General features: G+C 35.1%; 1 protein-coding gene across 1 annotated transcript; it reads right to left on the minus strand.

Annotated features, from left to right (window-relative positions):
- Positions 1-10684: 10684 nt before the first annotated feature.
- Positions 10685-12491, minus strand: LOC122747222 (60S ribosomal protein L26-like 1). Its single transcript, XM_043993381.1, has 2 exons — positions 12387-12491; positions 10685-11107 (listed from the first exon to the last, which is right to left on the minus strand). Exons 1-2 carry the CDS (start codon positions 12489-12491, stop codon positions 10685-10687), a joined length of 528 nt encoding a protein of 175 aa, XP_043849316.1.
- Positions 12492-12869: the final 378 nt, after the last annotated feature.

Raw genomic sequence — 12869 nt, forward strand, 5'->3', positions numbered from 1 at the left:
TTCGACAAGGTCAAAAACTGGGCAAATGACTTCAGTTGACAAAACTACTGGAAAAATCAGAAACAAGTTTGAAAGAAAATATATTGTCATTTTTTTTGAAGCATTTTTATAGTACCTACTCTGGGCCAGACAATGTGATAAGTGCTTTTACACATATTATTTCATTTGATCCTCACAAAAACCTTGTTATGGATGTGCTATTATTATTCCCATTTTATATTTTAGGTAACTGAGGCAAACGGAGGTTGTGACTTGCCCAGTGTTACACAACTAGTAAGTTTCTGAGGCTGTTTGGTTTTAGGTCTTTCTGACCTTAGCATTCTATCTACTGTGCCACTGCCTGCCTCTGAAAAATAGCTTTTCTTATACTACATATCACAATAAGCTCTACAGAAATGCCAATTAAATAGCCATATTTTAAAAAGTGAGAAGAATAAAAGGAAGAATTTTTTTCTCAGTTGTGGTTAGGGGAAAATCCATAACCAAATAGGGGATAGAAGATTTTTAAAAGACAAAATAGACAATTCCCTTTCAATGAAAAAAAAAAAGGTTTTTACATGAACAAAATAAATGCCACTAGGATAAGAAGAGAACCTAAATGGGAATCATCTCTGCATTTAAAAAAATCCCTTATATGTATCCAATATACAAGATCCATGTGGAATTGATGCAAATACACAGGAACAAAGCCATTCCTAAGTAGGTGAGCAACCAAACATTTTTAAAAATGAGAATTTCACCTATCAATAACCTTGTTAAAATATTCCAGATTCTGCTTATCATCTTTTTATAGTAATCTACAATTATATAGTACTTTAAAGAGAGATTTCCTTGAAGAGAAGGATACTATCAGAAAGACCTGGAGGGACCCGCATGAGCTGATGCAAAATGAAATCTACTGTATACAAAAGAACAGTATTACTGTGAGATGATCTTTTGTGAATGATGGTTATTTTCAGCAACGCAATGATCCAAGACAACCCCGAAGGTCTTATGAAAAATGCAATCCATCTAGAGAGAGAGAACTGATGGTATTTGAATACAGACTGAAACATAATTCTTTTTTGATAGTTATTTCATAGGAAACAAAAAAAATATGATGAATAGGATGCTATCAGAAAAACCTGGAAAGACCTACATGAACTGAAGCAGAGTGAAATGTACTATATAAAAAATAACAGCAATAGTGTAACATGATCTGCTGAGAAGGACTTGGTTATTTTCAGTAATGCAATGATACAATATAACTTTGAAGGACTTACAAAAATTGCAATTCATTTACAGAGAAAGAACTGATGGTATCTGAAAACAGATTGAAGCATAATTTTTTTTGATAGCTCTTTAATCTGAAGTTTTGTTTGTGTCTGTTTTCTTTCATAACCTGGCTAATGTTGAGATGTTTTGCCTGACTACTCATGTATAACCTATATTTAATTGCTTGTGTTCTGGGGGTGGGGTGGGGAGGGAGGGAAGGACTAAGAGAAGTTGGAACACAAATTTCAAAAAATTGATGTCAAAATTTATTTTTATATGTAATTTGGAAAATAAAATTCTAAATGAAAAAAATGTTCCAAATTACTAAATATAAGAGAACATAAATAAAAACCACTCTATAATTTTACCACATACCTAGCAATTTAGGAAAATTAATAAATAGAAATAGCCTATACTGATGTTGTTATGGACAGCTAGGTGACAGTAGAGAGATTGCCTGGTCTGGAGTCAAGAAGACTCATCTTCCTGAGTTTCAATCTGACCTCACACACTTATTATCTGTGTGACACTGGGCAAGTAACAACTATGTTTTCCTTCATTTCCTCATTAAATGAGCTGGTGAAGGAAATAGCAAACCACTCCAGTATCTTGGCCAAGAAAACACCAAATGGTCTTACAAACAGTCAAATGACTGAACAACAACAATGATGTTGTGGAAAGGCTAGCTAACTAGTACTCTATTGTTGGAAGTATGAATTGGTCTCTCTTTTTCAGAACACAATCTGGAATTATGCAAGAAAATTTATTAAATTGTTCAGACATTTGATTAAGTGATTTTATTTCTCAGCACATGCCTTAAAGAGATCAAATACAGAAAAATATATATATATCAAACTTTTTACCATGTGTGTAAAATTTTCATAACAGCATTCTTTTTGTTAACTCAAAGATGGAAAAAAAAGTTGTATCTGTTCCTTGGGGAAGCTCTGAACACATTTTTGACATATGGGTGTAATAGAATATTATTTGACCATCAGAAAAAATGAGGATTTCAGAGAAATGTGGGACAACACCTGAAAATTAATGGGAAGTGAAATAAACAGAGCAAGAAAAACAATATATACAACTATGACAATCTTAACATTTTTAAAATGAAAAAAGTCATTTTATTTCAGATTTTATGCAATAGTCAATTTTGGTACCTAAGGACAGATGATGAAACTCCTCTTGGTAAGGAAGGAGAGACCAATGCTCAGAATATTACATAGGATGTTGTGTATGTCCACAGTTAGCTTTATTTAACTTTTCCCTCCTTCTTAAGGAGGGATGCTTTTCCTTCAGGTAGTCAGCAGTTTTAATAAGTTCCTGTGCTGTAAAAAAATCACTAAAACTTAAAAAATTCTACTTTCATAATAATAGAAAAATAAAGCAGAATAATGATGAGAGTTTGAGTAAAGGTAGTAGCTGAGATGCTAGATAGCCCGCTTTGGAAAACAATTATGATGGGAGGTAGACTGAAGTAGCTCGCTCAGTCAGAATTTCAACAAGAGAAGCCAATTAAAGCTGTCAAAAATTAAATTACTGGATCAGGGTGCAAAAATATCCCCTGTCGTCTGAAGTCTTCTAGTGTAGATGAGATAACCGCTTGCTCGGGATGATTTAGAGAAGTGTTCGGTGATCACCTCTGATGACTGGAATTCTGTAAATGACCTCAGCAACTACTGCCAGGGATTTTATAAAGAAAAAAGGGGGGGAGCTTCTATGATGTGTCTAAAGATATTTATTACTGTATTTTTGCCTGATGGTTCATGATCAATAATTACTATAGGCCTCAATAATTGTCTAAAATGCTAAATTTCATTTTTATAGGACCGCAAATGTTTGCTTCTTCATAGTTGACACCTTGTAGACTAATATGTCTACTCTTATGTCTTCCCCAATCTACTTTTTTTTTTTCATTTTCATTTTTTATTTTTGGCAGGGCAGAGGGTTAAGTGACTTGCCCAGGGTCACACAGCTAGTAAGTGTCAAGTGTCTGATGGCTGCATTTGAACTCAGGTCCTCCTGAATCCAGGGCCTGTGCTTTATCCACTGTGCTACCTAGCTACCCCCCCATCTACTTTAAAAAAGGAATTTTGTTTTCTTTTATACAGCATCTAAAGTACTACTTCCAGAGCATGTTATGATTATAAAAAATTGGTTTTAGAAGTCCCAGCAAGGTTTTAGATTGAGAGGTAAGGTGGGAGGCACCTCTGCCACCAAAAACTAAAGGATATCCTCCAATTTGAGCAAGGCTATTAGTGGCAAGAATAAGAAAATTAAAAGAACCCTTCATAAGGTAATTCTTTCAGGAACAAAGTGAAGACCAGCTCTAGGAGACCAGTTCATAAAGACCATTGCTCCTAGGAAAACTCCACCTCTCTCTCTGACATACTCACTCTATTCCTCAGGCCATTATTGGAATGCTTCAGTTTTAGGCTTTATCTTTATAGTTAATTTATTTCTGGGTGTTTGGGGAATGAAGGGTAGTTATAATAATTATATTGAAGCTTGATACCTAGGTGAAAAGATTACAGAAGAGAGAGTATCTCAGAAATGAGTTGTTGATTACAATCATTTAATACTCTACAAAGAAAAAAGATAGCAAGCAGGATGAGAGAATGAGGTGAGACCTCTGGAAATGCTTCACTGAGTCTTATATTAGCAGTGTCCCAGGGTACTCAACCTTACCTTCTTTTTGACTAAGTCAACCTAGGGACTGAAGAAAGGCAGCTTCAGAGGAAGATGAAATCAAGAAGAGTTGGACAGTAAAAGGGGCAGAGCAGGCCCAAATATATAATGACCTTTTAGACACTTCTTATGACCACATCTCTTATCCAACTTGGTGGTCAGAGAGTACAGATTATATATAGTAATAGTGAATAAAAAGGAAACAGTGAGGAAAAAGTATGAAAGGAGAGGCATAGCATTATTGAACTTTAAAATAAATTACAAAGAACTAGAAATAATAATTGTTATTTAAAATAAATGTGGATATATGTGGATATATGTATACATATGCATATATATATCAGGGGGATTGACTAGATAAGCAAGAAATGAGCAACAGAAAGTAGTATACAAGTGTTCAATAAACCCAAGAACACAATTTTTGGGACTCCCTTTTTGACAAAAATTGCTGGGAAAACTGGAATACAGTTTGGGAGATTTGACTTGACCAACATCTCATACCATAATATACTCAAAATTGATAACATGACATAAATAAAAAAGCACATCACTCCAAACTGCAAGAGGATCATACTTTTAGAAGTATGATTAGGCAGAGAAATCTTAAATAAAAAAGAATAGATTTGTTGAAAGATAAAGTAGATAATTTTGATTACATAGAAAAAAGGCTTTGCACAGATAAAATCAATGAAATAGTAAGAGAAACTACAGAAAAAATATTTTAGAAAAATATACCAGTGAAAATCATATGTACAAGGTATATAAGTAATTGACATAAATATATAACAAAAAGTCCATTTCTCAACAGATAAGTGATTAAAGAAGCACAAAAAAATTTCTCAAAAGAATTGAAAACCATAAATATTTGATAATATATACCCAATTGAAATAATTGAAAAATGCAAATTAAAACACTTGATGTCCTAAAAGTTGTCAAAGATGACAAAAGATGGGAGCAGTTGGAGGGCCTCAGGGAAGGTAGTCAGCTGCATTACTGCACTTTGAATTGATGCAGGATTCCTGGATATTAATTTGGAGTTATTTGACAAAAAATGAACTATCCATACTCTTTAACCCAGAGATTTTGCTGCTGGGCATATACCCCAAAGATGTAAAAAAAAAATGAAAGAAAAGCCAAATATATACTAAGTATTAATAGTATTCTTTTGATAGCATGGAAAGAAAATTGGAAAGTGGCTAAAAGAAAACCATATATAGAATGTATGAATATTTGTGTAATGTGATATTATTGTGCCTTAAGAAATGGAGAACAAAAAAAAAACAAAAAAGAAATGGAGAAAATGAATTCAGAGAAATGTGAAATGATTTTTATAACTGGTATAGAATGAAATAAGTAGAATCAAAAGAAAGACATGTACAGTGATTATAGTAGCAGAAATGAAAATATCACTAAAAGAAAATGAATTTGAATTAAATAAAAAATCAATAATGTTCTTGTAGATCAACTAATAAAGCAGACATTCCACCTCACACCAGAGAGGTAAGGCCCAGTGGAGTAGAAAACTGTCTACCCTGTCAGATAAAGCCAGATATTTATATTCATCATTTTCTTTTCCATAAGGGAATGTTAAGTTTCAGGGTAAGGGGGAAAAAGGGTATTTTTCTCCAGAAATGACTGTGATGTAAAGACATAAGGCAGCAATAAAACATTTTTTAAAGGAAAGTGGTTTTACCACTATATTCAAATTCTAAGTACCATCACAATTAAGTGCTACTTTCCTTAAAAATTTCTAAGATAGGTCTTGATCTTATTTTTATTTTATTACATTTATTTCATGAGGGTAAATTATTCCAGTACTTGAATGGAAAAATTTATGCTTCTGAGAGTCCTCAGATGTGTAGCCAAAGGGGGAGTTGTCTGGCTACATGCATTTTAACACATTTTTTGGCAAAATTGTCAAGATCCAAATGTAGAATCTGGCACCCTGGGATGCTATGTCAATTGGCAACATTCCCCAGAGGGCTCTGGGACGTTTTAGCAATCACAAGATTACAGTGACCCACACACGGGTATAGTTTCTTTATCCGTCAAAACAAAGCATGATCTGGGTAACATTTTTCCTTTAATAAGTAATCTAAAACTAATTCAGTCCAGGTGACTAATATTGTTTAACTGCTTCAGAACACCATATGTGAGAAGGGAGAGCCAAATGGAAATTGCTCCTATGAAAGGCGAGATCATTTGTAGCAATGGATGGTTTATCATTTGCTATTTGGTGAACTCATGTATTTGTTTACTGTGATGTGCTTCCTATCTTTCTGACTTATATTGCAACAACAAGAGAAACAAGTGATTTTGGGGAATGATCTCCTTTATACTGGTGTGAGCAGGGACTTATCCTAATGAGGAAATCAGAATCACTCACAAAAGTTTTCAATGTTTCTGCCATATTGAGCTTAAATATCAGTGGCTAATTACTTTACTTTTCGATGAGCCCCAAGTCACAGGTTCGATACACATGAGAGATAATGGACTTTAATCTATTTCAGTCATGGACAATAGAACCCTAACTCTTTGATAATGCATGTGCTAGATCATGAAATAGATAGAAAAACTGGGAAACTCAAAGCATTTAGTGACTCATTAGAACCATCTGTTTCATAATGTTTTCTTCAAGTTCCAAATCCTAAGATAACTAAGAACAAAATAGAGCTGTTTAGGTGCCACATTAAGGAATGTTACTACAGTTTGACATGGATGTCTCATGTTGATGTTAGCTGATCTCAAGTTATCAATGACCATTCTATACTAGTGCAAACTCTGGTGGGTCATACCATGCTAGGACATTTTAAACTGTTGGCCCAATTATATATCTGCCACCAGAGAATCATCCTAAATTAAGAAAAAAAATATATATTTTATTCCTGAAAAAATCCCCCCCACACATGTATATATCCCTGATTGTCTACAGGAATCTCCATTTGCATATCTCATTGTTAACTCAAGTTAGACATGGCTTGAACTAATCATTTTTACCATACCATACAAAGTTCCTATTCAACTTTCCTACTTCCATCAATGGCAACATTCTTCTTATCATCCAGACTTAAGATCTTCATATATTTTCTATTTTTTCTTTTACTTTTATGCTCTATATACAGTTAGTCACTTCCAGAAAGTTCAAGATTTTTCTAGGTAACATGAGATCTGAAAGGCAAAGAGTCTTCCATTAATAAAACAATCCCTTGTGAATGATATGCTAAGATATTCTCAATTAATAAGATCAGTAGACAAAATAGTACCAATTATATATATATATATATATACTTGAATATACCCTCTATCCTCTCTATAGTTAATGGGAAAGGAATAGGAGCTGTCTATTCCATGCAAGAAATGTTGAAGTATCCCTTTTAATTCGTTTTGAAAATCTAATTTTATTTTTTTCTAGTGAAAGCACCTATTTACTTTATTTCTTACTAACCTCCATCAAACTAAACAGAAAAAAAGAAAAATAAAATACTAATAAGAAATATTGATGGTAAACAAATTCTTACATTGGCCATGCCCCAAAATGTATGTATCATTTTACATTTTAAGTCTCTCCCTTCTCTGGAAGGAGAAGGGAAACATGCTTCATCTTTGGTTCAATGTAATTATGGTCTGTCATTGCACTTATCAGTCTTCTCAAGTCTTTCAAAAAGTTTATCTTTAATTTTTTTATCATTATCTAAATTGTTCTCCTAATTCTACCTACTTCATTTTATATCAGTTCATATAGTTCTTCATAGTTCCCTCTGAAGGAAGAATCTTCCACCATTTCTTATGATGGAATAATATCATAATTGGTTTAGCTGTTCATTTACAGGTGGGAACCCTTAATTTTACATATTTTTTGGTTTGATTGATATTTTTGGTACTACAAAAAGAGCTATTTAAAGTTTTTTTTCTACCTGTGGGTTATTTCCTTATTTCTTTGATCTCTTTGGGGTTTTATACATACACACATAATATACATATATGGACACACACACACACATATATCTATACCTCTTAATCTTTTAAATTTGAGTCACTTCTTGGGTAAGGGGATTTTAGAATTCTTGACAATAAGACAGGTGGTACATTTGTGGGTGGTGGCAAGATCAAGGTTATGACCATCTTTGTGTGTGGAGGATTTGCATATAGGAATTAAGGAGGTTGAACAACTGAGTGGTTTGGGTATTTGAGTGAGAATCAATATGTATGTTTAAGGACTTTAGTGTGAGGGCAGGAGTTGGGGACGAGAAAAAAATGAAAACTGTGAGCTAGGGATCAAATTAATTCAGGAAATAAGGGGGGTGACCTGGATGTCTATAAACAACAATTACCAGAATTTTGATTGTTTTTTTTAATATGAGAATAGGGTGAAATTCACAGGACAATATGCTCTGGAGTGAATGAGTAAGGTGGAGAAATTAGAAGTGGGAATGGGGATCAAGGAGTATTTTAACTACCCTGCCTCAGCAAGTAAACCAAGGACAATGAGTGAAGGTACAGCTGGTATTGGAAAGAGTGGCCAAGGCACTTGTGTCAGAGGGAAGCCAGGTTCCACTAAAAGCTAGTTGATATAAGGAGTGGGAGAGGAAAGATTTAAGATGAAAAGAAGTGTGTTGCTTGTGAAACAGGAATTCTAGAGGGCACAGTGGAATGGCTTTGTGAAGGTAGATTTAAAATTAGAATTGAGAGGATTAAGAGTAATGGCAAACAGGGGGCAGCTAGGTGGTGCAGTGGATAAAGCACTGGCCCTGGATTCAGGGGTACCTGAGTTCAAATCCGGCCTCAGACACTTGACACTTAATAGCTGTGTGACCCTGGGCAAGTCACTTAACTCTCATTGCCCCGCAAAAAAAAAAAGAGTAATGGCAATGAGAAATCATGTGGTAGGGAGTGTAGATTGGTGTTTAGAAGTTCTCTTCAAATTTTTTTTTCAATGTATGGAATGAAGGAAGAGTTAGACTATTCAAATGAAATTTGTAGATGAAATTATACTGGGGAGTTTCATTTAGAGACAGATTTTGATCCAAAAACTATCTTGAAAAACTAGAAATATGTGTCTAACTCAATCAAGCTTCATAGGGACAAAAATGCAGACCTACATAGGTTCAAAAAATCAACTGCATAAATAGGGGGGAAAGACAATAGAAATGAGACAATTGGTCACTGTGAATCAAAACTGTGACATGACAGGAAAACAAAACAAAACAAAAAACAAAAAACCTAACATGACCTTAGGGTGCATGAATAAAAACATAGCATCTATAAAAAGTGAAGTTTTATTATACTTTGTCTTGTCTTTGTCAGGTCACACTTGGAATACTGTATGCCATTCTGCTACCATATTTTATGAAATAAATTGATGATCTGTAGTTGATATAAAGGAGGGTACTTGAAACCATGAGGAGTGATTTTAAGAATTTGGAACATTTTGCATAGAGAAAGGATATGAAGAAATAATAGCACCCCCCCCCATTATCTGAAGAGTTGTTTTCTGGAAATATCAGTGAGATTAGCTTCACTCATTCCATTTCTATGCAAAGAGCACAATTATGGGTGGAAGTTGCAGAAGGGCAGGTTTTGACTTGATATAAGGAAATATTTCCCATGAGTCAGAGATGGCCAAATGTGGAATAGACTGCCTTAATAGGAAATGGATTTTCCAATTCTTCAAAGTTTTCAGAGACTAGATAACAATTTGTTTGAGATGCTATGGAGGGAGATTCTGGTCAGGAATTCTATGATATTTAATTGTAATAGATTTATTAGGAGATTTGTTTACTATTCCTACCAGATAAGATCTTCCACAAGAAGGGGCTAAATCACACAGGTTTTTCTAGGCACAAATCTATGAAGCATAATATTTCTCTGGGTACAAGGCTTTTCAAGAGGAAGGGCAGAGAAATATTGGTTACCAGAATAGACTTTTCCCCTGCTCCTGACCTGACTTTGCACACAGTGAGGAACCTTCCTCAGAGATGTTAACAGTCTTTCTGTTATCACCTCCATAGGCAGTTTCTGCCGCTGCCTTACAGAGTTTGATGCTCAGATTCTCCTTTTCCCTTGTTCCTCACTCCCAGAATGATGCAAATTTCTGCACATGATGGAGAAGACATGGTCCCCCAATAGTATCCCTTCTCACGTGTCATTGATTATGTCCCTGGCCACTAATCTATATCATCTCCCAAGCCCTTGCCTTCCCCCCCCCATTTGTCTCAAAATCTCTCTAGGTCCATGTTCTCCCACTCCCGGGTTACTAGTTGCCTCAGTTCCCTTCTGTGAAAAAAGTGATCTTTTGAAGCACCAGAAAACACCCAGCAAAAGGTCTCCTTCTTCTTTCTTTTTAATTTATGGAATAAAACAAGCATGTCTATAACATAGTATAAGAAAAAAGAAGACTGCACATCAAACCGCAAATTTACTATGCACAACTTGCTATTCCTTTCAAATACACAACAAAATTATCAGGTCAATTTCTTTGTTTTCCTTTCCTCCCTTTCGCAGCCTTAGACCCAAACTGGGGTGTGTGTTTGCATACCTATGTATTTGTATACATAGAAATGCATACACATACATATATGTGTATATGTATATTATGTGTATATATATTATTTCTCTGAATGCAGGTAGCATGTCTTTTATAGTTAATCTCTGTGTATATAATATTCAAAGTAGATTGCTCACTCAGGCAATCTTTTTTCTCATTCTAGCAATTTAATTACAGCCATGTAATTTTTACTCTTACATTTTCTCAATCATTTCTTCCTTATATTTGCCTTTTTCCTTTCCTACTTGGTGAGATTTGGCTTTCCATTCAAGGATCTTTTTCTGGTCTTTGTCCAGTTTTAGCCTTGTGATAACCACCTTGCTGGGATGAATGCCTACATGGACAGTTGTGCTATTAGTCTTCTCCCACTGTACACGCTCAGTGTAGATCATATAATTCTTCTTGTAAACCTGGACTACCTTGACAATCTGCTGTCCTTTGTAGTGTCCTTGAACTACCTGGACTTCTTCATCTTTTCGAATGGGCATGGAGCAGACATTGTACCTCTGTCTCAGCTCCTTCAAAAGAGGAGATATAATTTTCCTCTGTATGTGGGAAAGGGCATTGAAATGCCTCTTGTGGTTCTTGCTCTGGTCATATGTCACAAAAGGATTGAACTAAATTTTGACCTCAGAGCCACCATGGAAGAGCTAAGCCATTCTTTTTTTCAGGGCAATGAAAGGTAAGTGTCTTACCCAGGTTCACACAGCTATTAAGTGTTAAGTGTCTGAGGCCAGATTTGAACTCAAGTTCTCCTGAATCCAGGGCCAGCGCATTATCCACTGTTCCACCTAGCTTCCCTTGCAAAGTCATTCTTAAAACAATATTGCTGCTTCTGTATACATTGTGCTTTTGACTCTCCTCATTTTGCTCTTCATTATTTTGTGCAAATTCTTCCATGTTTTTCCAAAATCATCGAGCTCATCATTTATTATATCACAGTATTATTCCATAATAGTCATATACCACAATTTGTTCAGCCATTCCCCAATTGATGGGAATCTCTGAAATTATCAGTTCTTTGCCATATTCTTTGACAGAATGTCGCTTCTTCCTTAAGAGCATTTGTCACTGGAGCGTCCTCCCACCATCAAAGGAAGACCTCCCTCCTTTCCTTCCCTTCTCAATTCTTTCTAGTTCCTCCTTATCCACTCACTTGCAAACTCCTCTTCCTGAGAGACCTCAGAGACTTCTCCCTCATTGCTGACTCTCTATTTGACCTGGGTGAATAACACTTTCCTATGTGATCCTGTTTCCCTTCCTCTTTTATTCACTCTCCCATTTTGTAATACATTTCCAAATGTCATTGAACAACCATCTTTTTCATTTATAGTTAAGCTCAAATTTTCAGAGTATATAACCCTTGGCTGCATCCTGTGCTGCATCGATTTTTGGAACACATTCCATTCCTTCCTGCATTTTCTGGTGGGTGCAGAATAGTTTTGTGTTATTAGAATTTCACCTCCTTTCCTTTTTTTGAAAGTCTCCTGTGTGCTTGGAAAACTTGTTTCTGAACTAACTTGTTAAAGTTTACTACTATATGTCTTGTAATTTGTAACTTTGTATTGTGGTGGTTGTTTTTTTAGAGACTATGAATTCTTTCTGCTGTTATTTCATTTTCTGGATTTAGAAATTCTGGGTAGTTTAACTATATAACTTTTTCTTTCTTTTTGTTTTTTAAAGTTCAGTTTATTTTGTTTTTTGATAATATACATTTTTTTATTTAAAGTTTTGAGTTCCAAATTCCATCCCTCCTTCCTTCCCTCCACTTCAGAGTGCTGCCACACTAGTGTTACTACAGCTTGGGTTAATTCTGTTGCTTAGAGTTTGAGTATTCAAGGCTCTGGGATGAGGGGTGGGGTATGTGTGTGTGGTTGAGCTCTATTTCAAACCTACAGATGTGCCCTGCATCTTTTTCCTCTGTTCCTCTGCTCTCCTACAGAAATCTTTCTCAGCACAGAACACTGTCACAGTGTTGGCCACCAAAGCACCAACAAACATTTGCAGTATGGAACATGGCTTTTATGGCACTGGAAAGTGTAAGAGGTGACCAGTGTGTAAGTTGGGTTTTTTGCAAGACTGTGGGTGTAGTCCTTGGGTCTGCTTGTGTAGCCCCATTGTTGATGATGGTGGGGAAGGTGGTGTTCCAAGAGCTCAGGATAGGCATCAATTCATGAATTTTTTTTTTAGCCTTTTACATTCATGGTATCCTAAACCATGGAGATATCTAAAGTTGCTTTATCATACACGCATAACTTACCTTTTATAGAAAGCATTTTAGAGGTCATGAGGATCAGCGAAATTATCCTCCATCTAGTTAATCAAATAATATGGAAATTCATAAATTTGTATTTTTAAAATATATATTATGATAACTTT

The sequence above is a fragment of the Dromiciops gliroides genome, chromosome 3, assembly GCF_019393635.1.
Source record: "Dromiciops gliroides isolate mDroGli1 chromosome 3, mDroGli1.pri, whole genome shotgun sequence".
NCBI lineage: Eukaryota > Metazoa > Chordata > Mammalia > Microbiotheria > Microbiotheriidae > Dromiciops > Dromiciops gliroides.